General features: G+C 48.8%; 3 protein-coding genes across 3 annotated transcripts; all 3 read right to left on the reverse strand.

Annotated features, from left to right (window-relative positions):
* Positions 1-100: 100 nt before the first annotated feature.
* On the reverse strand, positions 101-12,707 carry LOC123485126 (mucin-2-like). Its single transcript, XM_045216011.1, has 4 exons — positions 8,592-12,707; positions 6,408-6,600; positions 1,569-1,907; positions 101-1,070 (listed from the first exon to the last, which is right to left on the reverse strand). The coding sequence occupies exons 1-4, from the start codon at positions 12,559-12,561 to the stop codon at positions 101-103; spliced, it is 5,472 nt and encodes a 1,823-aa protein (XP_045071946.1). The 5' UTR covers positions 12,562-12,707.
* A 1-nt stretch (position 12,708) lies between these two features.
* LOC121550594 (mucin-2-like) lies at positions 12,709-16,850 on the reverse strand (the record flags this gene model as incomplete). Its single annotated transcript, XM_041862917.2, has 1 exon — positions 12,709-16,850. A coding segment is annotated over exon 1 (4,080 nt), but the record flags the coding sequence as incomplete, so codon positions are not given.
* A 251-nt stretch (positions 16,851-17,101) lies between these two features.
* LOC123485127 (mucin-2-like) lies at positions 17,102-25,244 on the reverse strand. The gene is made up of 2 exons (XM_045216012.1): positions 19,005-25,244; positions 17,102-17,367 (listed from the first exon to the last, which is right to left on the reverse strand). The coding sequence occupies exons 1-2, from the start codon at positions 25,210-25,212 to the stop codon at positions 17,102-17,104; spliced, it is 6,474 nt and encodes a 2,157-aa protein (XP_045071947.1). The 5' UTR covers positions 25,213-25,244.
* Between the last annotated feature and the right edge of the window lie 5 nt (positions 25,245-25,249).

The following is a 25,249-nucleotide window of genomic DNA, read 5'->3' on the forward strand; positions in this document are numbered from 1 at the left end:
TGTGGTTATTGTGGGATACGCTGTGATTGTTTTGGGGGCGGCTGTGATTGTCGTAGTCACAGATGTAGTTGTCGTAGAAGCAGCAGTGGCTGTTGCAGGACTAGCAGTAGTTGATATGGGAGCAGCTGTGGTTGTTGTGGCTGCAGGTGTAGTTGTTATTGCCACAGCAGTTTTTGTTGTTGGTGCTGCTGTGATTGTTGTGGGAGGAGCTTCGGTTGTTGTGGGAGCAGCTTTGGTTGTTGTGGGAGCAGCAGTGGTTGTTACAGGAGCAGCTGTGGTTATTGTAGGGACGGCTGTGGTTTTTGAAGTAACAGCTGTTGTTGTTGTAGCAGCAGCTGTGATTTTCATTGGTGTTGCTGTGGTTGTTGTGGTGGATGCTGTGGATGTTGTTAATGCAACTGTGGTTGTTGTTGGGGCAGCTGTAGTTGTTTGAACCCCAGCTATTGTTGATGTAGCAGAAGGTGTGGTTGTTGTGGAAGCAACTGTGGTTTTTGTGGGTGTAGCTGTGGTTGTTATGTGACCAGCAGTGGTTATTTTGGGTGCAGCTGTAGTTGTTTTCGCCCCTGCTGTAGTTGTCGTTGGTGCAGCTGGGGTTGTTGTGGGTGTATCTGTGGTTGTTGTAGCCCCAGATGTGGTTGTTGTGGGAACAGCTGTGTTCATTTTGGGGACAGCTGTGGTTGGTGTAGCCACAGCTGTGGTTTTCGTACCAGCGGCTGTGATTGTAGTGGGAGCAGATGTGACTGTTGTGGGTGCAGCTTTGGCAGTTGTGGGAGCAGCTGTGGTTGTTTTTGGTGCAGCTGTAGTTGTGATCGCCACAAATGTTATTGTCGTTGGTGCTGCTGTGTTTCTTGTAGGAAGAGTGGGGACTTGTGTTATTGCCCCAGCTGTAGATGTCATTGGTGCTGATATTGGTATTGTGGAATTTGCTGTTGAGGGTGCAGCTGTGGTTGTTGTGTGACCAGAGGTGGTTGTTGTGGGAGCAGCTGTGGTTGTTTTCGGAGCAGCTGTAGTTGTCGTTGGTGCAGCAGTGGTTGTTGTGGGTGCACCCGTGGTTGTTGCTGCTGATGTGGCTGTTTTGGGAGCAGCAGTGGTTGTTATGGGAGCAAATGTGGTTTTTGTGGATGAAGCTGTTGTTGTCGTCATCACGGCTATGGTTGTTGTTGGTGCAGCTGTGGTTGTTGTGGCAGCAGCTGTGGTTGTAGTGTGAACGGCTGTGGTTGTTGTAGCCGCAGCTGTTGTTGTCGTAGCAGCAGCTGTGGTTGTTGGTGGTGCTGCTTTGGTTGTTGTTGGGACTGCTATGTGTGTTGTCAGAGCAGATGTCGTTGTTGTGGGTGCAGTTGTGGTTGTCGTAGCAGCAGCTGTGGATGTTGTCAATTCAGCGGTGGTTGTTGTGGGGACAGCTGTGGTTTTTGGCCCAGCTGTAGGTGTCATTGGTGCATCTGTGGTTGTTGTGGGAGCAGCTGTGGTTGTTTTGGGATCAGCTGTGGTTGTTGTAGATGCAGCTGTAGTTATTGTTGCCGCTGCAACGGTAGTTGTCATTGGTGCAGCAGTAGTTGTTGTGGGTGAACCTGTGGTTGTTGTAGCCGCAGCTGTAATTTTTGTTGCTGCTGATTTGGCTGTTTTGGGAGCAGCAGTGGTTGTTATGGGAGCAAATGTGGTTGTTGTGGATGAAGCTGTTGTTGTCATCGTCACGGCTGTGGTTGTCGTTGGTGCAGCTGTGGTTGTTGTGGCAGCATCTGTGGTGGTAGTGGGGACGGATGTGGTTGTTGTAGACGCAGTTGTTGTTGTCGTAGCAGCAGCTGTGGTTGATGTAGATGCAGCTGTAATTGTTGTTGCCGCTGCAACGGTAGTTGTTGTTGGTGCTGGTGTTGTTTTTGTGGGGGCAGCTGCGGTTTTTGTAGCAGCAACTGTGGATGTTGTTAATTCAGCTGTGATTGTTGTAGCAGCAGCTGTGGATGTTGTAAATTCATCTGTGGTTGTTTTGGGGACGGCTGTGGATGTTTTCTCAGCTGTAGTTGTCATTGGTGTCACTGTGGATTTCATGGGTGCAGCTGTGGTTGTTGTTGGAGGAGCTGTGGTTGTTGTGGTATCAGCTTTGGTTGTTGTAGTTGCAGCTGTTGTTGACATAGCAGCAGAGGTGGTTGTTGTGGGATAAGCTGTGGTTGTTGTGGGTACGGCTGTTGTAGTTGTAGCCTCAGCTGTTGATGTGGCAGCAGCGGTGGTTGTTGGTGCTGCTTGAGCAGCTTTGGCTGTTGTTGGTGCAACTGTTGTTGTTGTGGGAGCAGCTGTGGTTGTTGTCGTGGCAGTAGTATTAGTCGTTGGTAAAGCTGTCGTTGTTGTAGGAGCAGTTGTGGTTGTTTTGGGCATGGCTTCGGTTGTTGTTGTCGTAGCTGTTGTCATAGCAGCAGCTGTGGTTGTTGCGGGAGCAGCTGTGATTGTTGTTGGTGAAGCAGCAGTTGTCGTAGCCACAGCTGAATTTGTTGTTGTTGTGGTTGCAACTGTGGTTGTTTTGGGATCAGCTTTTGTTGTTATATGTGTAGCTGTAGTTGTTGTTTCAGCTGCAACGGTAGTTGTTGCTGCTCTGGTTGCTGTGGGGGCAACTGTGGTTGTCGTAGAAGCAACGGTGGATGTTGTTATTTCAACTGCTTCAGTTGTGAGGATGGCTGTGGTTGTTGCCAGAGCTGGAGCAGCTGTGGTTGTTGTGGGTGCAGCTGTGGTTGTTGTGTGGATGGCTGTGGTTGTTGTAGCTGTAGCTGTTGTTAATGTAGAAGCAGATGTGGTTGTGTGAACTGCTGTAGTAGCTGTAATTGTTGTGGGGACAGCTGTGGTTGCTGTAGCCTCTGCTTTAGATGTCGTTGGTGCTGATGTGGTTGTTGTGGTGTCAGCTGTTGTTGTGGGAGCAGCTGTCGTTGTTGTGGGTGCAGCTATGGTTGTTGTGGGAGCATCTGTGCTTATTGAAGGTGCAGCTGTAGTTGTTGTTGCAATCGCAGCTTTATTTGTTGTGGGTGCAGCTGTGGTTGTTGTGAGGATGGCTGTTATTGTTGCCCCAGCTGAAGTTGTCATTGTTAAATATTTGGTTGTTGTGGGAGCAGCTGTGGTTATTGTCAGAGGACCTGTATTTGATTTGGGCACAGTGGATGTTATGGGTGCTGCTGTTGTTGTAGTCACAACTACAGTTGTCGTAGCCGCAGCTGTTGATGTGGCAGCATGTGTGGTTGTTGCCCTAGCCAATGTGGTTGTTGTGGGTGAAGCTGTGGTTGTTGTCGTCTCAGCAGTATTAGTCGTTGGTAAAGCTGATGTTGTTGTAGGCTCAGTTGTGGTTATTGTGGGTACGGCTTCCGTTGTTGTTGCCGCAGCTGTTGTCATAGCAGCAGCTATGGTTGTTGTGGGAGCAGCTGTGGATGTTGTTAATTCAGCTGTGGTTGTTTTGGGGACTTCTGTGATTGTTGCTCCAGCAGTAGTTGCCATTGGTGCCTCTGTGGTTGTTGTGGTAGCAGCTGTGGTGTTTGTTAGAGAAGCTGTGTTTGTTGTTTGAGCAGCTGTGGTTGTTGAGGGGACGGTTGTGGTTGTTGCTCCAGCCTTAGTTGTTGTTGGTGCATCTGTGGTTATTGTGGGAGCAGTTGTGGTTGTTGTGGGTGAAGCTGTGGTTGTTGTGGGAGAAGCTGTGGTTGTTGTCGTCGCATCAGTATTAGTAGTTGGTAAAGTTGTCGTTCTTGTAGGAACAGCTGTTGTCAAAGCAGCTATGATTGTTGTGGGAGAAGCACTGGTTGTTGTGGTTGCAGCTGTGGTTGCTGTATTTGTTTTTGTGGGTGCAGCTGTGGTTGTTGTGGGGATGGCTGTGGTTTTTAGAGCCGCTGCTGTTGTTGATGTAGTGCTAGATGTGGTTGTGGGAGCTGCTGTAGCAGCTGTGGTTGTTGTAGACCCTGCTTTAGATGTTGTTGGTGCCTCTGTGGTTATTGTGGGTGCAGCTGTGGATGTTGTGGGAACAGCTGTGGTTGTTGTCGTCGCAGAAGTATTAGTCGTTGGTAAAGCTGTCGTTGTTGTAGGAACAGCTGTTGTCATATCAGCTATGATTGTTGTGGGAGCAGCTGTGGTTGTTGTTCGTGCAGCTGTGTTTGCTGTAGACATAGCTGTAGTTGTCGAAGCTGTATTTGTTTTTGTGGGTGCGGCTGTGGTTGTTGTGGGGATGGCTGTGGTTGTTGGAGCCGCAGCTGTTGTTGATGTAGCAGCAGATGTGGTTGTGGGAGCTGCTGTAGCATCTGTGGTTGTGGTAGCATCTGCTTTAGATGTTGTTGGTGACTCTGTTGTTATTGTTGGAGCTGCTGTGATTGTTGCCCCTGCTTTAGTTGTTGATGATACATCTGTGGTTGTTGTGGGAGCAGCTGTGGTTATTGTTGGAGGAGCTGTGGTAGATTTGGGCACAGTAGTGTTTGTTGTGGGAGCAGCTGTGGTTGTTATGGAATCAGCTTTGGTTGTTGTGGGGATGTCTGTGTTTGTTGCTCCAGAAGTAGTTGCCGTTGGTGCCTCTGTGGTAGTTCTGGTAGCAGCTGTGGTGTTTGTTAGAGAAACTGTGGTTGTTGTTTGAGCAGCTGTTTTTGTTGGGGGGACGGTTGCGGTTGTTGTCGTCGCATCAGTATTAGTAGTTGTTAAAGCTGTCGTTGCTGTAGGAGCAGCTGTTGTCATAGCAGTTATGATTGTTGTGGGAGCAGCTGTGGTTGTTGTGGATGCAGCTTTGGTTGCTGTAGTCATAGCTGTAGTTGTCGTAGCCGCAGCTGCATTTGTTTTTGTGGGTGCAGCTATGGTTGTTGTGGGGATGGCTGTGGTGGTTGGAGCCGCAGCTGTTGAAGATGTAGCAGCAGATGTGGTTGTGGGAGCTGCTTTAGCAGCTGTGGTTGCTTTAGATGTTGTTGGTGCCTCTGTGGTTATTGTGGGAGCAGCTGTGGTTGTTGTGGGAGCAGCTATGGTTGTTGTCGTCGCAGAAGTATTAGCCGTTGGTAAAGCTGTTGTTGTTGTAGGAGCAGCTGTTGTTATAGCAGCTGTGGCTGTTATGGGTGCAGCTGTTGTTGCTGTAGACATAGCTGTAGTTGTCGTAGCCGCAACTTTATTTGTTTTTGTGGGTGCTGATGTGGTTGATATGTCAGCTGTAGTTGTGCGAGCATCTGCAGTTGTTGTGGGGGCGGTTGTGGTTGTCATAACAGCAGATGTTGTTGTCATAGCAGCAGATGTGGTTGCTATGGGGGAATCTGTGGTTGTTTCTGTGGCAGCTGGGATTGTTGTGGGGACTGCTGAAGTTGTTGTAGCACCAGCCGTTGATGTGGTAGCAGCTGGGGTTGTTGTGAGGGTGGCTGTGATTGTTGCCCCAGCTGTAGTTGTCGTTGTTAAATCTTTGGTTGTTGTGGGAGCAGCTGTGGTTGTTGTGGGAGCAGCTGTGGTTGTTGTCGCTGCAGCATTATTAGCCGTTGGTAAAGCTGTCGTTGTTGTAGGAGCAGTTGTGGTTGTTATTGGCACGGCTCCATTTGTTGTTGCCGCAGCAGTTGTCATAGCAGCTATGTTTGTTGTGTGGACAGCTGTTGTTGTTGTGGGTGCAGCTGTGGTTGTTGTATGCAGAGTTGTAGTTGTCGTAGCCGCAACTGTGTTTGTTGTTGTGGGTGAAACTGTGTTTGATGTGAGGATGGCTGTGGTTGTAGAAGCCGAAGCTGTTGTTGTCGTAGCAGCAGATGTGGTTGTTATCGAGAAAGCTGTGGTTGTTTTTGCTGCAACTGGGATTGTTGTGGGGACATCTGTATTTATTGTAGTCACATCTGTTGATTTGGCAGCAGATGTGGTTGTTGTGAGGACGACTGTGATTGTTGCCCCTGCTTTATTTGTCATTGGTACATCTGTGGTTGTTGTGGGAGCAGCTACAGTTATTGTTGGAGGAGCCGTGGTTGATTTGGGCACAGTTGGGTTTGTTGTGGGAGCAGCTGTGGTTGTTGTGGAATCAGCTGTGGTTGTTGAAGATTCAGCTATAGTTGTTATTGCCATCACAGCTTTAGCTGTTGTTGGTGCTGCTCGGGTTGTTGTGGGAGCAGCTGTGGTTGTTGTGGGTGCAGCTGTGGTTGTTGTGGCAGCAGCTGTGGTTGTTGTGGGAGCAGCTGTGGTTGTTGTCGTTGCACCAGTATTAGTCGTTGGTAAAGCTGTCGTTGTTGTAGGAGCTGTTGTGGTTGTTCTGGGTACGGCTTCACTTGTTGTTGCCGCAGCTGTTGTCATTGCAGCCACTATGTTTGTTGTGGGAGCAGCTGTGGCTGTTATCGTTGCAGCTGTTGTTGTTGTAGTCACAGCTGTAGTTGTCGTAGCCACATCTGTTGATGTGGTAGCAGGTGTGGTTGTTGCCATAGCCAATGTGGTTGTTGTGGGTACAGCTTCACTTGTTGTTGCCACAGCTGTTGTCATAGCAGCCACTATGTTTGTTGTGGGAGCAGCTGTGGCTGTTTTGGGTGCAGCTGTTGTTGTTGTAGTCACAGCTGTAGTTGTCGTAGCAACATCTGTTGATGTGGCAGCAGGTGTGGTTGTTGCCATAGCCAATGTGGTTGTCGTGGGTGCAGCTGTGGTTGTTGTCGTCTCCGCAGTATTAGTCGTTGGGAAATATTTTGTTGTTGTAACAGCATTTGTGGTTGTTGGTGGTACATCTTCCATTGTTGTTGCTGCAGCTGTTGTCACAGCATCAGCTATGGTTGTTGTGGGGATGTTTGTGATTGTTGCTCCAGCTGTAGTTGCCGTTGGTGCCTCTGTGGTTGTTGTGGTTGCAGCTGTGATTTTTGTCACAGAAGCTGTGTTTGTTGTGGGAGCAGCTGTGTTTGGTGTAGTCACAGCTGTAGTTGTCGTAGCCACATTTGTTGATGTGGCAGCAGGTGTGGTTGTTGCCATAGCCAATGTGGTTGTTGTGGGTGCAGCTGTGGTTGTTGTCGTCTCCGCAGTATTAGTCAATGGTAAATATTTTGTTGTTGTAACAGCATTTGTGGTTGTTGTGGGTACAGCTTCCAATGTTGTTGCTGCAGCTGTTGTCATAGCAGCAGCTATGGTTGTTGTGAAAGCAGCTGTGGATGTTGTTAATTCAGCTGTGGTTGTTGTGGGGCCGTCTGTGAATGTTGCACCAGCAGTAGTTGCCATTGGTGCCTCTGTGGTTGTTGTGGTAGCAGCTGTGGTGTTTGTTAGAGAAGCTGTGTTTGTTGTTTGAGCAGCTGTGGTTGTTGGGGGGATGGTTGTGGTTGTTGCCCCAGCCTTAGTTGTTGTTGGTGCATCTGTGGTTTTTGTGGGAGCAGTTGTGGTTGTTGTGGGTGAAGCTGTGGTTGTTGTGGCAGCATCTGTGGTTATTGTGGGAGCAGTTGTGGTTGTTGTGGGTGAAGCTGTGGTTGTTGTGGGAGCAGCTGTGGTTGTTGTCGTCGCATCAGTATTAGTAGTTGGTAAAGTTGTCGTTCTTGTAGGAGCAGCTATTGTCAAAGCAGCTTTGATTGTTGTGGGAGCAGCTGTGGTTGTTGTGGGTGCAGCTGTGGTTGCTGTAGACATAGCCGTAGTTGTCGTAGCCGCAGTTGTATTTGTTTTTGTGGGTGCGGCTTTTGTTGTTGTGGGGATGACTGTGTTTGTTGTCGTAGCCGCAACTGTTTTTGTTGTTGTGGGTGAAGCTGTGATTGTTGTAGCTGAAGCTGTTGTTGTCGTAGCAGCAGATGTGGTTGTTATGGGGAAAGCTGTGGTTGTTTTTGCCGCAACTGGGATTGTTGTGGGGACGTCTGTAGTTACTGTAGTCACAGCTGTTGATGTATCAGCAGATGTGGTTGTTGTGAGGACGGCTGTGATTGTTGCCCCTGCTTTATTTGTCGTTGGTACATCTGTGGTTGTTGTGGGAGCAGCTGTAGTTATTGATGGAGGAGCCGTGGTTGATTTGGGCACAGTTGTGTTTGTTGTGGGAGCAGCTGCTGTTGTTGTGGAATCAGCTGTGGTTGTTGAAGATGCAGCTATAGTTGTTATTGCCATCATAGCTTTAGCTGTTGTTGGTGCTGATTTGGTTGTTGTGGGAGCAGCTGTGGTTGTTGTGGGTGCAGCTGTGGTTGTTGTGGACATAGCCGGAGTTGTCGTAGCCGCAGTTGTATTTGTTTTTGTGGGTGCGGCTGTGGTTGTTGTGAGGATGGCTGTGGTTGTTGGCGCCGCAGCTGTTGTTGATGTAGCGGCAGATGTGGTTGTGGGAGCTGCTGTAGCATCTGTGGTTGTTGTAACCCCTGCTTTAGATGTTGTTGGTGACTCTGTGGTTATTGATGGAGCAGCTGTGGTTGTTGTAGGAGCAGTTGTGGTTGTTGTGGGCATGGCTCCGGTTGTTGTTGCTGCAGCTGCTGTCATTGCAGCTATGTTTGTTGTGTGGACAGCTGTTGTTGTTGTGGAATCAGCTGTGGTTGTTGAAGATGCAGCTATAGTTGTTATTGCCATTACAGCTTTAGCTGTTGTTCGTGCTGATCGGGTTGTTGTGGGAGCAGCTGTGGTTGTTGTGGGTGCAGCTGTGGTTGTTGTGGCAGCCGCTGTGGTTGTTGTGGGAGCAGCTGTGGTTGTTGTGGGAGCAGCTGTGGTTGTTGTGGGAGCAGCTGTGTCTGTTGTCGTTGCACCAGTATTAGTCGTTGGTAAAGCTGTCATTGTTGTAGGAGCTGTTGTGGTTGTTGTGGGTACGGCTTCAGTTGTTGTTGCTGCAGCTGTTGTCATAGCATCAGCTATGGTTGTTGTGGGAGCAGCTGTGGTTGTTGTGGGGATGTTTGTGATTGTTGCTCCAGCTGTAGTTGCCGTTGGTGCCTCTGTGGTTGTTGTTGCAGCTTTGGTGTTTGTCAGAGAAGTTGTGTTTGTTGTGGGAGCAGCTGTGGTTGTTGTAGTCACAGCTGTAGTTGTCGTAGCCACATCTGTTGTTGTGGGTGCAGCTGTGGTTGTTGTCGTCTCCGCAGTATTAGTCGTTGGGAAATATTTTGTTGTTGTAACAGCATTTGTGGTTGTTGTGGGTACAGCTTCACTTGTTGCCGCAACTGTTGTCATAACAGCCACCATGTTTGTTGTGGGAGCAGCTGTGGCTGTTATCGGTGCAGCTGTTGTTGAAGTCACAGCTGTAGTTGTCGTAGCCACATCTGTTGATGTGGCAGCAGGTTTGGTTGCTGCCATAGCCAATGTGGTTGTTGTGGGTGCAGCTGTGGTTGTTGTCGTCTCCGCATTATTAGTCGTTGGTAAATATTTTGTTGTCGTAGCAGCAGTTGTGGTTATTGTGGGTACAGCTTCCGTTGTTGTTGCTGCAGCTGTTGTCATAGCATCAGCTATGGTTGTTGTGGGTGCAGCTGGGATGGCTGTGGGGATGGCCATAGTTGTTGTAGCCTCAGCTGTTGATGTGGCAGCAGCTGTGGTTGTTGTGTGGATGGTTGTGGTTGTTGTAGCCGTAGCTGTTGTTAATGTAGCAGCAGTTGTGGTTGTGTGAGCTGCTGTAGTAGCTGTAATTGTTGTGGGGACAGCTGTGGTTGCTGTAGCCCCTGCTTTAGATGTCGTTGGTGCTGATGTGGTTGTTGTGGTGTCAGCTGTTGTTGTGGGAGCAGATGTGGTTGTTGTTGGAGCAGCTGTGCTTATTGAAGGTGCAGCTCTAGTTGTTGTTGCAATTGCAGCTTTATTTGTTGTGGGTGCAGCTGGGATTGCTGTGGGGATGGCCATAGTTGTTGTAGCCTCAGCTGTTGATGTGACAGCAGCTGTGGTTGTTGTGAGGACAGCTGTGATTGTTACCCCAGCTGTAGCTGTCATTGTTAAATCTTTGGTTGTTGTGGGAGCAGCTGTGGTTGTAGTGGTTGCAGCTGTGGTTGTTGTGGGAGCAGCTGTGGTTGTTGTGAGGGCAGCTGTGCTTGTCTTGGCATCAGCTGTGGATGTTGTTAATACAGCTGTGGTTGTTGTGAGCAATGGTGCGATTGTTTCCCCAGTTGTAGTTGTCGTTGTAGCCTCAGCTGTAGATGTTGTTGGTGCTGATGTGTTTTTTTTGGTGTCAGCAGTTATTGTGGGAGCAGCTGTGGTTGTTGTGGCGGCAGCTGTGGTTGTCGCCGGCACAACTGTAATTGTTGTGGTCGCAGCGACTGTTGTTTTAGCAGCAGCTGTGGTTGTGGTAGCTGCTGTAGTAGTTGTGGTTGTTGTGGGGACAGCTGTGGTTGGTGTAGCCCCATCTTTAGATGTCATTGGTGCTGATCTGGTTGTTGTGGCAGCAGCTGTGGTTGTTGTGGGGATGGCTGTGGTTGTTGGAGCCGCAGCTGTTGTTGATGTAGCAGCAGATGTGGTTGTGGGAGCTGCTGTAGCATCTGTGGTTGTTGTAACCCCTGCTTTAGATGTTGTTGGTGAATCTGTGGTTATTGATGGAGCAGCTGTGGTTGTTGTAGGAGCAGTTGTGGTTGTTGTGGGCATGGCTCCGGTTGTTGTTGCAGCAGCTGCTGTCATTGCAGCTATGTTTGTTGTGTGGACAGCTGTTGTTGTTGTAGGTGCAGCTGTGGTTTTTGTATGCAGAGCTGTAGTTGTCGTACCCGCAACTGTGTTTGTTGTCGTTGCCACAACTGTGTTTGTTGTTGTGGGTGAAGCTGTGGTTGTTGTAGCTGAAGCTGTTGTTGTCGTAGCAGCAGATGTAGTTGTTATGGGGAAAGCTGTGGTTGTTTTTGCGGCAACTGGGATTGTTGTGGGGACGTCTGTAGTTATTGTAGTCACAGCTGTTGATGTGGCAGCAGATGTGGTTGTTGTGAAGACGGCTGTGATTGTTGCCCCTGCTTTATTTGTCGTTGGTACATCTGTGGTTGTTGTGGGAGCAGCTGTAGTTATTGTTGGAGGAGCTGTGGTTGATTTGGGAACAGTTGTGTTTGTTGTGGGAGCAGCTGCTGTTGTTGTGGAATCAGCTGTGGTTGTTGAAGATGCATCTATAGTTGTTATTGCCATCACAGCTTTAGCTGTTGTTGGTGCTGATCGGGTTGTTGTGGGAGCAGCTGTGGTTGTTGTGGGTGCAGCTGTGGTTGTTGTGGGAGAAGTTGTGGTTGTTGTGGGAGCAGCTGTGTCTGTTGTCGTTGCACCAGTATTAGTCGTTGGTAAAGCTGTCATTGTTGTAGGAGCTGTTGTGGTTGTTGTGGGTACGGCTTCAGTTGTTGTTGCTGCAGCTGTTGTCATAGCATCAGCTATGGTTGTTGTGGGAGCAGCTGTGGTTGTTGTGGGGATGTTTGTGATTGTTGCTCCAGCTGTAGTTGCCGTTGGTGCCTCTGTGGTTGTTGTGGTTGCAGCTTTGGTGTTTGTCAGAGAAGTTGTGTTTGTTGTGGGAGCAGCTGTGGTTGTTGTAGTCACAGCTGTAGTTGTCGTAGCCACATCTATTGATGTGGCAGCAGGTGTGGTTGTTGCCATAGCCAATGTGGTTGTTGTGGGTGCAGCTGTGGTTGTTGTCGTCTCCGCAGTATTAGTCGTTGGGAAATGTTTTGTTGTTGTAACAGCATTTGTGGTTGTTGTGGGTACAGCTTCACTTGTTATTGCCACAGCTGTTGTCATAGCAGCCACCATGTTTGTTGTGGGAGCAGCTGTGGCTGTTATTGGTGCAGCTGTTGTTGACGTCACAGCTGTAGTTGTCGTAGCCACATCTGTTGATGTGGCAGCAGGTTTGGTTGCTGCCATAGCCAATGTGGTTGTTGTGGGTGCAGCTGTGGTTGTTGTCGTCTCCGCATTATTAGTCGTTGGTAAATATTTTGTTGTCATAGTAGCAGTTGTGGTTGTTGTGGGTATGGCTTCAGTTGTTGTTGCTGCAGCTGTTGTCATAGCATCAGCTATGGTTGTTGTGGGAGCAGATGTGGTTGTTGTGGGGATGTTTGTGATTGTTGCTCCAGCTGTAGTTGACGTTGGTGCCTCTGTGGTTGTTGTGGTTGCAGGTTTGGTGTTTGTCAGAGAAGTTGTGTTTGTTTTGGGAGCAGCTGTGGTTGTTGTAGTCACAGCTGTTGTTGTCGTAGCCACATCTGTTGATGTGGCAGCAGGTGTGGTTGTTGCCATAGCCAATGTGGTTGTTGTGGGTGCAGCTGTGGTTGTTGTCGTCTCCGCAGTATTAGTCGTTGGGAAATATTTTGTTGTTGTAACAGCATTTGTGGTTGTTGTGGGTACAGCTTCACTTGTTGTTGCCGCAGCTGTTGTCATAGCAGCCACCATGTTTGTTGTGGGAGCAGCTGTGGCTGTTATCGGTGCAGCTGTTGTTGAAGTCACAGCTGTAGTTGTCGTAGCCACATCTGTTGATGTGGCAGCAGGTTTGGTTGCTGCCATAGCCAATGTGGTTGTTGTGGGTGCAGCTGTGGTTGTTGTCGTCTCCGCATTATTAGTCGTTGGTAAATATTTTGTTGCCGTAGCAGCAGTTGTGGTTATTGTGGGTACATCTTCCGTTGTTGTTGCTGCAGCTGTTGTCATAGCATCAGCTATGGTTGTTGTGGGTGCAGCTGGGATGGCTGTGATTGTTGTAACTGCTGTTGTTGTTGTGGAATCAGCTGTGGTTGTTGAAGATGCAGCTATAGTTGTTATTGCCATCACAGCTTTAGCTGTTGTTGGTGCTGATCGGGTTGTTGTGGGAGCAGCTGTGGTTGTTGTGGGTGCAGCTGTGGTTGTTGTGGCAGCAGCTTTGGTTGTTGTGGGAATAGCTGTGGTTGTTGTGGGAGCAGTTGTGGTTGTTGTGGGAGCAGCTGTGTCTGTTGTCGTTGCACCAGTATTAGTCGTTGGTAAAGCTGTCGTTGTTGTAGGAGCTGTTGTGGTTATTGTCGGTGCAGCTGTGGTTGTTGTAGACATAGCTGTAGTTGTCGTAGCTGCAGCTGTGTTTTTGCTTGTGGGAGCAGCTGTGGTTGTTGTGGGAGAGGCTGTGGTTTTTGTCGTCGCAGCAGTACTAGTTGTTGGTAAAGCTGTCGTTGTTGTTGGAGCAGCTGTTGTCATAGCAGTGGCAATGATTGTTGTGGGAGCAGCTGTGGTTGTTGTGGGTGCAGCTGTGGTTGTTGTAGACATAGCTGTTGTGGTTGCAGCTGTGATTTTTGTCACAGAAGCTGTGTTTGTTGTGGGAGCAGCTGTGGTTGGTGTAGTCACAGCTGTAGTTGTCGTAGCCACATCTGTTGATGTGGCAGCAGGTGTGGTTGTTGCCATAGCCAATGTGGTTGTTGTGGGTGCAGCTGTGGTTGTTGTCGTCTCCGCAGTATTAGTCAATGGTAAATATTTTGTTGTTGTAACATCATTTGTGGTTGTTGTGGGTACAGCTTCCGTTGTTGTTGCTGCAGCTGTTGTCACATCATCAGCTATGGTTGTTGTGGGTGCAGCTGTGGTTGTTGTAGACATAGCTGTAGTTGTCTTAACCGCAGCTGTATTTGTTTTTGTGGGTTCAGCTGTGGTTGCTGTGGGAGCAGCTGTGGTTGTTGTGGGAGCAGCTGTGGTTGTTGTGGGTGCAGCTGTAGTTGTTGGTGCAATCACAGATTTATTTGTTTTGGGTGCAGCTGGGATTGTTGTGGGGATGGCCATAGTTGTTGTAGCCTCAGCTGTTGATGTGGCAGCAGCTCTGGTTGTTGTGAGGACGGCTGTGATTTTCACCCCAGCTGTAGCTGTCATTCTTAAATTTGTGGTTGTTGTGGGAGCAGCTGTGGTTATAGTCAGAGGAGCTGTATTTGATTTGGACGGAACTGTGGTTGTTGTGGTTGCAGCTGTGATTGTTGTGGGAGCAGCTATGGTTGTTGTCGGAGCAGCAGTATTAGTCGTTTGTAAAGCTGTCATTGTTGTAGGATCAGTTGTGGTTGTTTTGGGCACGGCTTTTGTTGTTGTTGCCACAGCTGTTGTCATAGCAGCAGCTATGGTTGATGTGGGAGCAGCTGTGGTTGTTGTGGGAGCAGCTGTGGTTGTTGTGGGTGCAGCTGTGGTTGTTGTGTGGATGGCTGTAGTTGTTGTAGCCGTAGCTGTTGTTAATGTAGAAGCAGATGTGGTTGTGTGAGCTGCTGTAGTAGCTGTAATTGTTGTGGGGACAGATGTGGTTGCTGTAGCCCCTGCTTTAGATGTCGTTGGTGCTGATGTGGTTGTTGTGGTGTCAGCTGTTGTTGTGGGAGCAGCTGTCATTGTTGTGGGTGCAGCTATGGTTGTTGTAGGAGCAGCTGTACTTATAGAAGGTGCAGCTGTAGTTGTTGTTGCAATCACAGCTTTATTTGTTGTGGGTGCAGCTGGGCTTGATGTGGGGATGGCCATAGTTGTTGTAGCCCCAGCTGTTGATGTGGCAGCAGCTGTGGTTGTTGTGAGGACGGCTGTGATTGTTTCTTCAGCTGTAGCTGTCATTGTTAAATATTTGGTTGTTGTGGGAGCAGCTGTGGTTATTGTAGTCACAGCTCTAGTTGTCGTAGCCACATTTGTTGATGTGGCAGCAGGTGTGGTTGTTGCCATAGCCAATGTGGTTGTTGTGGGAGCAGCTGTGGCTGTTATCGGTGCAGCTGTTGTTGTTGAAGTCACAGCTGTAGTTGTTGTAGCCACATCTGTTGATGTGGCAGCAGGTGTGGTTGCTGCCATAGCCAATGTGGTTGTTGTGGGTGCAGCTGTTGTTGTTGTCATCTCCACAGTATTAGTCGTTGGTAAATATTTTGTTGTTGGAGCAGCTGTGGTTATTGTCAGAGGAGCTGTATTTGATTTGGGCACAGTGGCTGTTATGGGTGCTGCTGTTGTTGTAGTCACAACTGCAGTTGTCGTAGCCGCAGCTGTTGATGTGGCAGCATGTGTGGTTGATGCTCTAGCCAATGTGGTTGTTGTGGGTGAAGCTGTGGTTGTTGTCGTCTCAGCAGTATTAGTCGTTGGTAAAGCTGATTTTGTTGTAGGAGCAGTTGTGGTTATTGTGGGTACGGCTTCCGTTGTTGATGCCACAGCTGTTGTCATAGCAGCAGCTATGGTTGTTGTGAGAGCAGCTGTGGATGTTGTTAATTCAGCTGTGGTTGTTGTGGGGACGTCTGTGAATGTTGCTCCAGCAGTAGTTGCCATTGGTGCCTCTGTGGTTGTTGTGGTAGCAGCTGTGGTGTTTGTTAGAGAAGCTGTGTTTGTTGTTTGAGCAGCTGTGGTTTTTGGGGGGATGGTTGTGGTTGTTGCCCCAGCCTTAGTTGTTGTTGGTGCATCTGTGGTTTTTGTGGGAGCAGTTGTGGTTGTTGTGGGTGAAGCTGTGGTTGTTGTGGGAGAAGCTGTGGTTGTTGTCGTAGCATCAGTATTAGTAGTTGGTAAAGTTGTCGTTCTTGTAGGAGCAGCCGTAGTTGTCGTAGCCGCAGTTGTATTTGTTTTTGTGGGTGCGGCTTTTGTTGTTGTGGGGATGACTGTGTTTGTTGTCGTAGCCGCAACTGTTTTTGTTGTTGTGGGTGAAGCTGTGATTGTTGTAGCTGAAGCTGTTGTTGTCGTAGCAGCAGATGTGGTTGTTATGGGGAAAGCTGTGGTTGTTTTTGCCGCAACTGGGATTGTTGTGGGGACGTCTGTAGTTATTGTAGTCACAGCTGTTGATGTGGCAGCAGATGTGGTTGTTGTGAGGACGGCTGTGATTGTTGCCCCTGCTTTATTTGTCGTTGGTACATCTGTGGTTGTTGTGGGAGCAGCTGTAGTTATTGATGGAGGAGCCGTTGTTGATTTGGGCACAGTTGTGTTTGTTGTGGGAGCAGCTGCTGTTGTTGTGGAATCAGCTGTGGTTGTTGAAGATGCAGCTATATTTGTTATTGCCATCATAGCTTTAGCTGTTGTTGGTGCTGATTTGGTTGTTGTGGGAGCAGCTGTGGTTGTTGTGGGTGCAGCTGTGGTTGTTGTGGCAGCATCTGTGGTTATTGTGGGAGCAGTTGTGGTTGTTGTGGGTGAAGCTGTGGTTGTTGTGGGAGCAGCTGTGGTTGTTGTCGTCGCATCAGTATTAGTAGTTGGTAAAGTTGTCGTTCTTGTAGGAGCAGCTATTGTCAAAGCAGCTTTGATTGTTGTGGGAGCAGCTGTGGTTGTTGTGGGTGCAGCTGTGGTTGCTGTAGACATAGCCGTAGTTGTCGTAGCCGCAGTTGTATTTGTTTTTGTGGGTGCGGCTGTGGTTGTTGTGAGGATGGCTGTGGTTGTTGGCGCCGCAGCTGTTGTTGATGTAGCGGCAGATGTGGTTGTGGGAGCTGCTGTAGCATCTGTGGTTGTTGTAACCCCTGCTTTAGATGTTGTTGATGACTCTGTGGTTATTGATGGAGCAGCTGTGGTTGTTGTAGGAGCAGTTGTGGTTGTTGTGGGCATGGCTCCGGTTGTTGTTGCTGCAGCTGCTGTCATTGCAGCTATGTTTGTTGTGTGGACAGCTGTTGTTGTTGTAGGTGCAGCTGTGGTTGTTGTATGCAGAGCTGTAGTTGTCGTACCCGCAACTGTGTTTGTTGTCGTAGCCGCAACTGTGTTTGTTGTTGTGGGTGAAGCTGTGATTGTTGTAGCTGAAGCTGTTGTTGTCGTAGCAGCAGATGTGGTTGTTATGGGGAAAGCTGTGGTTGTTTTTGCCGCAACTGGGATTGTTGTGGGGACGTCTGTAGTTATTGTAGTCATAGCTGTTGATGTGGCAGCAGATGTGGTTGTTGTGAGGACGGCTGTGATTGTTGCCCCTGCTTTATTTGTCGTTGGTACATCTGTGGTTGTTGTGGGAGCAGCTGTAGTTATTGATGGAGGAGCCGTGGTTGATTTGGGCACAGTTGTGTTTGTTGTGGGAGCAGCTGCTGTTGTTGTGGAATCAGCTGTGGTTGTTGAAGATGCAGCTATAGTTGTTATTGCCATTACAGCTTTAGCTGTTGTTGGTGCTGATCGGGTTGTTGTGGGAGCAGCTGTGGTTGTTGTGGGTGCAGCTGTGGTTGTTGTGGCAGCCGCTGTGGTTGTTGTGGGAGCAGCTGTGGTTGTTGTGGAAGCAGCTGTGGTTGTTGTGGGAGCAGCTGTGGTTGTTGTGGGAGCAGCTGTGGTTGTTGTGGGAGCAGCTGTGTCTGTTGTCGTTGCACCAGTATTAGTCGTTGGTAAAGCTGTCATTGTTGTAGGAGCTGTTGTGGTTGTTGTGGGTACGGCTTCAGTTGTTGTTGCTGCAGCTGTTGTCATAGCATCAGCTATGGTTGTTGTGGGAGCAGCTGTGGTTGTTGTGGGAATGTTTGTGATTGTTGCTCCAGCTGTAGTTGCCGTTGGTGCCTCTGTGGTTGTTGTGGTTGCAGCTTTGGTGTTTGTCAGAGAAGTTGTGTTTGTTGTGGGAGCAGCTGTGGTTGTTGTAGTCACAGCTGTAGTTGTCGTAGCCACATCTGTTGATGTGGCAGCAGGTGTGGTTGTTGCCATAGCCAATGTGGTTGTTGTGGGTGCAGCTGTGGTTGTTGTCGTCTCCGCAGTATTAGTCGTTGGGAAAAATGTTGTTGTTGTAACAGCATTTGTGGTTGTTGTGGGTACAGCTTCACTTGTTATTGCTGCAGCTGTTGTTATAGCAGCCACCATGTTTGTCGTGGGAGCAGCTGTGGCTGTTATCTGTGCAGCTGTTGTTGAAGTCACAGCTGTAGTTGTCGTAGCCACATCTGTTGATGTGGCAGCAGGTTTGGTTGCTGCCATAGCCAATGTGGTTGTTGTGGGTGCAGCTGTGGTTGTTGTCGTCTCCGCATTATTAGTCGTTGTTAAATATTTTGTTGTCGTAGTAGCAGTTGTGGTTGTTGTGGGTACGGCTTCAGTTGTTGTTGCTGCAGCTGTTGTCATAGCATCAGCTATGGTTGTTGTGGGAGCAGCTGTGGTTGTTGTGGGGATGTTTGTGATTGTTGCTCCAGCTGTAGTTGACGTTGGTGCCTCTGTGGTTGTTGTGGTTGCAGCTTTGGTGTTTGTCAGAGAAGTTGTGTTTGTTTTGGGAGCAGCTGTGGTTGTTGTAGTCACAGCTGTAGTTGTCGTAGCCACATCTGTTGATGTGGCAGCAGGTGTGGTTGTTGCCATAGCCAATGTGGTTGTTGTGGGTGCCGCTGTGGTTGTTGTCGTCTCCGCAGTATTAGTCGTTGGGAAATATTTTGTTGTTGTAACAGCATTTGTGGTTGTTGTGGGTACAGCTTCACTTGTTGTTGCCGCAGCTGATGTCATAGCAGCCACCATGTTTGTTGTGGGAGCAGCTGTGGCTGTTATCGGTGCAGCTGTTGTTGAAGTCACAGCTGTAGTTGTCGTAGCCACATCTGTTGATGTGGCAGCAGGTTTGGTTGCTGCCATAGCCAATGTGGTTGTTGTGGGTGCAGCTGTGGTTGTTGTCGTCTCCGCATTATTAGTCGTTGGTAAATATTTTGTTGTCGTAGCAGCAGTTGTGGTTATTGTGGGTACAGCTTCCGTTGTTGTTGCTGCAGCTGTTGTCATAGCATCAGCTATGGTTGTTGTGGGTGCAGCTGGGATGGCTGTGGGGATGGCCATAGTTGTTATAGCCTCAGCTGTTGATGTGGCAGCAGCTGTGGTTGTTGTGTGGATGGTTGTGGTTGTTGTAGCCGTAGCTGGTGTTAATGTAGCAGCAGTTGTGGTTGTGTGAGCTGCTGTAGTAGCTGTAATTGTTGTGGGGACAGCTGTGGTTGCTGTAGCCCCTGCTTTTGATGTCGTTGGTGCTGATGTGTTTGTTGTGGTGTCAGCTATTGTTGTGGGAGCAGATGTGGTTGATGTGGGAGCAGCTGTGCTTATTGAAGGTGCAGCTCTAGTTGTTGTTGCAATTGCAGCTTTATTTGTTGTGGGTGCAGCTGGGATTGCTGTGGGGATGGCCTTAGTTGTTGTAGCCTCAGCTGTTGATGTGGCAGCAGCTGTGGTTGTTGTGAGGACAGCTGTGATTGTTTCCCCAGCTGTAGCTGTCATTGTTAAATATTTCGTTGTTGTGGGAGCAGCTGTGGTTGTAGTGGTTGCAGCTGTGGTTGTTGTGGGAGCAGCTGTGTCTGTTGTCGTTGCACCAGGATTAGTCGTTGGTAAAACTGTTGTTGTTGTAGGAGCTGTTGTGGTTGTTGTGGGTACGGCTTCACTTGTTGTTGCCGCAGCTGTTGTCATAGCAGCCACTATGTTTGTTGTGGGAGCAGCTGTGGCTGTTATTGGTGCAGCTGTTGTTGTTGAAGTCACAGCTGTAGTTGTCGTAGCCATATCTGTTGATGTGGCAGCAGGTGTGGTTGCTGCCATAGCCAATGTGGTTGTTGTGGGTGCAGCTGTGGTTGTTGTCGTCTCCGCATTATTAGTCGTTGGTAAATATTTTGCTGTTGTGGTTATTGTGGGTACAGCTTCCGTTGTTGTTGCTGCAGCTGTTGTCATAGCATCAGCTATGGTTGTTGTGGGAGCAGCTATGGTTGTTGTGGGAATGTTTGTGATTGTTGCTCCAGCTGTAGTTGCTGTTGGTGCCTCTGTGGTTGTTGTGGTTGCAGCTGTGGTGTTTGTCAGATAAGCTGTGTTTGTTGTGGGAGCAGCTGTGTCTGTTGTCGTTGCACCAGGATTAGTCGTTGGTAAAACTGTTGTTGTTGTAGGAGCTGTTGTGGTTGTTGTGGGTACGGCTTCACTTGTTGTTGCCGCAGCTGTTGTCATAGCAGCCACTATGTTTGTTGTGGGAGCAGCTGTGGCTGTTATTGGTGCAGCTGTTGTTGTTGAAGTCACAGCTGTAGTTGTCGTAGCCACATCTGTTGATGTGGCAGCAGGTGTGGTTGTTGCCATAGCCAATGTGGTTGTTGTGGGTGCAGCTGTGGTTGTTGTCGTCTCCACAGTATTAGTCGTTGGTAAATATTTTGATGTTGTAGCAGCAGTTGTGGTTATTGTGGGTACAACTTCCGCTCTTGTTGCTGCAGCTGTTGTCATTGCATCAGCTATAGTTGTTGTGGGAGCAGCTGTGGTTGTTGTGGGGATGTTTGTGATTGTTGCTCCAGCTGTAGTTTTCGTTGGTGCCTCTGTGGTTGTTGTGGTTGCAGCTGTGGTGTTTGTGAGAGAAGCTGTGTTTGTTGTGGGAGCAGCTGTGTTTGTTGTGGGGATGACTGTGGTTGTTGTGGGAGCAGCTGTGTTTGTTGTCGTCACAGCAGTATTAGTCATTGGTAAAGTTGCCTTTGTTGTAGTAGCAGCTGATGTCATAGCAGCAGCTGTGATTGTTGTGGGTGCAGCTGTGGTTGTTGTGGGTGCAGCTAAGGTTGTTGTAGACATAGCTGTAGTTGTCATAGCCGCAGCTGTGTTTTTGTTTGTGGGAGCAGCTGTGGTTGTTGTGGGAGAAGCTGTGGTTTTTGTCGTCGCAGCAGTATTAGTTGTTGGTAAAGCTGTCGTTGTTGTTGGAGCAGCTGTTGTCATAGCAGAGGCAATGATTGTTGTGGGAGCAGCTGTGGTAATTGTGGGTGCAGCTGTGGTTGTTGTAGACATAGCTGTAGTTGTCTTAACCGCAGCTGTATTTGTTTTTGTGGGTTCAGCTGTGGTTGCTGTCGGAGCAGCTGTGTCTGTTGTCGGTGCACCAGTATTAGTCGTTGGTAAAGCTGTCATTGTTGTAGGATCAGTTGTGGTTGTTGTGGGCACGGCTTTGGTTGTTGTTCCCACAGCTGTTGTCATAGCAGCAGCTATGGTTGATGTGGGAGCAGCTGTGGTTTTTGTGTGAGCAGCTGTGGTTGTTGAAGGTGCAGCTGTGGTTGTTGTGTGGATGGCTGTGGTTGTTGTAGCCGTAGCTGTTGTTAATGTAGAAGCAGATGTGGCTGTGTGAGCTGCTGTAGTAGCTGTAATTGTTGTGGGGACAGCTGTGGTTGCTGTAGCCCCTGCTTTAGATGTCGTTGGTGCTGATGTGGTTGTTGTGGTGTCAGCTGTTGTTGTGGGAGCAGCTGTCGTTGTTGTGGGTGCAGTTATGGTTGTTGTGGGAGCAGCTGTGGTTATTGAAGGTGCAGCTGTAGTTGCAATCGCAGCTTTATTTGTTGTGGGTGCAGCTGGGATTGTTGTGGGGATGGCCATAGTTGTTGTAGCCCCAGCTGTTGATGTGGCAGCAGCTGTGGTTGTTGTGAGGACGGTTATGATTGTTTCCCCAGCTGTAGTTGTCATTGTTAAATATTTGGTTGTTGTGGGAGCAGCTGTGGTTATTGTCAGAGGAGCTGTATTTGATTTGGGCACAGTGGCTGTTATGGGTGCTGCTGTTGTTGTAGTTACAACTGCATTTGTCGTAGCCGCAGCTGTTGATGTGGCAGCATGCGTGGTTGTTGCTCTAGCCAATGTGGTTGTTGTGGGTGAAGCTGTGGTTGTTGTCGTCTCAGCAGTATTAGATGTTGTTGTAGGAGCAGTTGTGGTTATTGTGGGTACGGCTTCCGTTGTTGTTGCCACAGCTGTTGTCATAGCAGCAGCTATGGTTGTTGGGAGAGCAGCTGTGGATGTTGTTAATTCAGTTGTGGTTGTTGTGGGGACGTCTGTGAATGTTGCTCCAGCAGTAGTTGCCATTGGTGCCTCTGTGGTTGTTGTGGTAGCAGATGTGGTGTTTGTTAGAGAAGCTGTGTTTGTTGTTTGAGCAGCTGTGGATGTTGGGGGGACGGTTGTGGTTGTTGCCCCAGCTGTAGTTGTTGTTGGTGCATATGTGGTTATTGTGGGAGCAGTTGTGGTTGTTTTGGGTGAAGCTGTGGTTGTTGTGGGAGCAGCTGTGGTTGTTGTCATCGCATCAGTATTAGTAGTTGGTAAAGTTGTCGTTCTTGTAGGAGCAGCTGTTGTCAAAGCAGCTATGATTGTTGTGAGAGCAGCTCTGGTTATTGTGGTTGCAGCTCTGGTTGCTGTATTTGTTTTTGTGGGTACAGCTGTGGTTGTTGTGGGGATGGCTGTGGTTGTTGGAGCCGCAGCTGTTGTTGATGTAGCAGCAGATGTGGTTGTGGGAGCTGCTGTAGCATCTGTGGTTGTTGTAACCCCTGCTTTAGATGTTGTTGGTGAATCTGTGGTTATTGATGGAGCAGCTGTGGTTGTTGTAGGAGCAGTTGTGGTTGTTGTGGGCATGGCTCCGGTTGTTGTTGCAGCAGCTGCTGTCATTTCAGCTATGTTTGTTGTGTGGACAGCTGTTGTTGTTGTAGGTGCAGCTGTGGTTTTTGTATGCAGAGCTGTAGTTGTCTTACCCGCAACTGTGTTTGTTGTCGTTGCCACAACTGTGTTTGTTGTTGTGGGTGAAGCTGTGATTGTTGTAGCTGAAGCTGTTGTTGTCGTAGCAGCAGATGTGGTTGTTATGGGGAAAGCTGTGGTTGTTTTTGCGGCAACTGGGATTGTTGTGGGGACGTCTGTAGTTATTGTAGTCACAGCTGTTGATGTGGCAGCAGATGTGGTTGTTGTGAAGACGGCTGTGATTGTTGCCCCTGCTTTATTTGTCGTTGGTACATCTGTGGTTGTTGTGGGAGCAGCTGTAGTTATTGTTGGAGGAGCTGTGGTTGATTTGGGCACAGTTGTGTTTGTTGTGGGAGCAGCTGCTGTCATTGTGGAATCACCTGTGGTTGTTGGAGATGCAGCTATAGTTCTTATTGCCATCACAGCTTTAGCTGTTGTTGGTGCTGCTCGGGTTGTTGTGGGAGCAGCTGTAATTGTTGTGGGTGCAGCTGTGGTTGTTGTGGCAGCAGCTGTGGTTGTTGTGGGAGCAGCTGTGGTTGTTGTGGGAGCAGCTGTGTCTGTTGTCGTTGCACCAGTGTTAGTCGTTGGTAAAGCTGTCGTTGTTGTAGGAGCTGTTGTGGTTGTTGTGGGTACGGCTTCACTTGTTGTTGCCGCAGCTGTTGTCATAGCAGCCACTATGTTTGTTGTGGGAGCAGCTGTGGTTGTTGTGGGGATGTTTGTGATTGTTGCTCCAGCTGTAGTTGCCGTCGGTGCCTCTGTGGTTGTGGTTGCAGCTGTGGTGTTTGTCAGAGAAACTGTGTTTGTTGTGGGAGCAGCTGTTGTTGTTGTAGTCACAGCTGTAGTTGTTGTAGCCACATCTGTTGATGTGGCAGCAGGTGTGGTTGTTGCCATAGCCAATGTGGTTGTTGTGGGTGCAGCTATGGTTGTTGTCGTCTCCGCAGTATTAGTCGTTGGTAAATATTTTGTTGTTGTAACATCATTTGTGGTTTTTGTGGGTACAGCTTCACTTATTGTTGCCACAGCTGTTGTCATAGCAGCCACTATGTTTGTTGTGGGAGCAGCTGTGGCTGTTATCGGTGCAGCTGTTGTTGTTGTTGTAGCAGATGTGGTTGTGGGAGCTGCTGTAGCAGCTGTGGTTGTTGTAACCCCTGCTTTAGATGTTGTTGGTGAATCTGTGGTTATTGATGGAGCAGCTGTGGTTGTTGTAGGAGCAGTTGTGGTTGTTGTGGGCATGGCTCCGGTTGTTGTTGCCGCAGCTGCTGTCATAGCAGCTATGTTTGTTGTGTGGACAGCTGTTGTTGTTGTAGGTGCAACTGTGGTTGTTGTATGCAGAGCTGTAGTTGTCGTAGCCACAACTGTGTTTGTTGTTGTGGGTGAAGCTGTGATTGTTGTAGCTGAAGCTGTTGTTGTCGTAGCAGCAGATGTGGTTGTTATAGGGGAAGCTGTGGTTGTTTTTGCCGCAACTGGGATTGTTGTGGGGACGTCTGTAGTTATTGTAGTCACAGCTGTTGATGTGGCAGCAGCTGTGGTTGTTGTGAAGACTGCTGGGATTGTTGCCCCTGCTTTAGTTGTTGTTGATACATCAGTGGTTGTTGTGGGAGCAGCTGTGGTTATTGTTGGAGGAGCTGTGGTTGATTTGGGCACAGTTGTGTTTGTTGTGGGAGCAGCTGTGGTTGTTGTGGAATCAGCTGTGGTTGTTGTGGGGACGTCTTTGATTGTTGCTCTAGAAGTAGTTGCCGTTGGTGCCTCTGTGGTACTTGTGGTAGCAGCTGTGGTGTTTGTTAGAGAAACTGTGGTCGTTGTTTGAGCAGCTGTGGTTGTTGGGGGGACGGTTGCGGTTGTTGTCGTCGCATCAGTATTAGTAGTTGGTAAAGCTGTCGTTACTGTAGGAGCAGCTGTTGTCATAGCAGTTATGATTGTTGTGGGAGCAGCTGTGGTTGTTGTGGATGCAGCTGTGGTTGCTGTAGTCATAGCTGTAGTTGTCGTAGCCGCAGCTGCATTTGTTTTTGTGGGTGCAGCTATGGTTGTTGTGGGGATGGCTGTGGTGGTTGGAGCCGCAGCTGTTGAAGATGTAGCAGCAGATGTGGTTGTGGGAGCTGCTGTAGCAGCTGTGGTTGCTTTAGATGTTGTTGGTGCCTCTGTGGTTATTGTGGGAGCAGCTGTGGCTGTTGTGGGAGCAGATATGGTTGTTGTCGTCGCAGAAGTATTAGTCGTTGGTAAAGCTGTCGTTGTTGTAGGAGCAGCTGTTGTCATAGCAGCTGTGGCTGTTATGGGTGCAGCTGTTGTTGCTGTAGACGTAGCTGTAGTTGACGTTGCCGCAGCTTTGTTAGTTTTTGTGGCTGCTGATGTGGTTGTTGTTTTGTCAGCTGTAGTTGTGGGAGCATATGCGGTTGTTGTGGTTGTGGTTGTCATAACAGCAGTTGCTGTTGTCATAGCAGCAGATGTGGTTGCTATGGGGGAATCTGTGGTTGTTTCTGTGGCAGCTGGAATTGTTGTGGGGACTGCTGAAGTTGTTGTAGCCCCAGTCGTTGATGTGGCAGCAGCTGGGGTTGGTGTGAGGACGGCTGTGATTGTTGCCCCAGCTGTAGTTGTCGTTGTTAAATCTTTGGTTGTTGTGGGAGCAGCTGTGGTTGTTGTGGGCACGGCTCCGTTTGTTGTTGCCGCAGCTGTTGTCATAGCAGCTATGTTTGTTGTGTGGACAGCTGTTGTTGTTGTGGGTGCAGCTGTGGTTGTTGTATGCAGAGTTGTAGTTGTCGTAGCTGCAACTGTGTTTGTTGTTGTGGGTGAAGCTGTGTTTGATGTGAGGATGGCTGTGGTTGTTGAAGCCGAAGCTGTTGTTGTCGTAGCAGCATATGTGTTTTTTATGGGGAAAGCTGTGGTTGTTTTTGCGGCAACTGGGATTGTTGTGGGGACGTCTGTATTTATTGTAGTCACATCTGTTGATGTGGGAGCAGATGTGGTTGTTGTGAGGATGGCTGTGATTGTTGCCCCTGCTTTATTTGTCGTTGGTACATCTGTGGTTGTTGTGTGTGCAGCTGTAGTCATTGTTGGAGGAGCCGTGGTTGATTTGGGCACAGTTGTGTTTGTTGTGGGAGCAGCTATGGTTGTTGTGGAATCAGCTGTGGTTGTTGAAGATGCAGCTATAGTTCTTATTGCCATCACAGCTTTAGCTGTTGTTGGTGCTGCTCGGGTTGTT

This window comes from Coregonus clupeaformis, unplaced genomic scaffold (genome assembly GCF_020615455.1).
Source record: "Coregonus clupeaformis isolate EN_2021a unplaced genomic scaffold, ASM2061545v1 scaf0579, whole genome shotgun sequence".
NCBI lineage: Eukaryota > Metazoa > Chordata > Actinopteri > Salmoniformes > Salmonidae > Coregonus > Coregonus clupeaformis.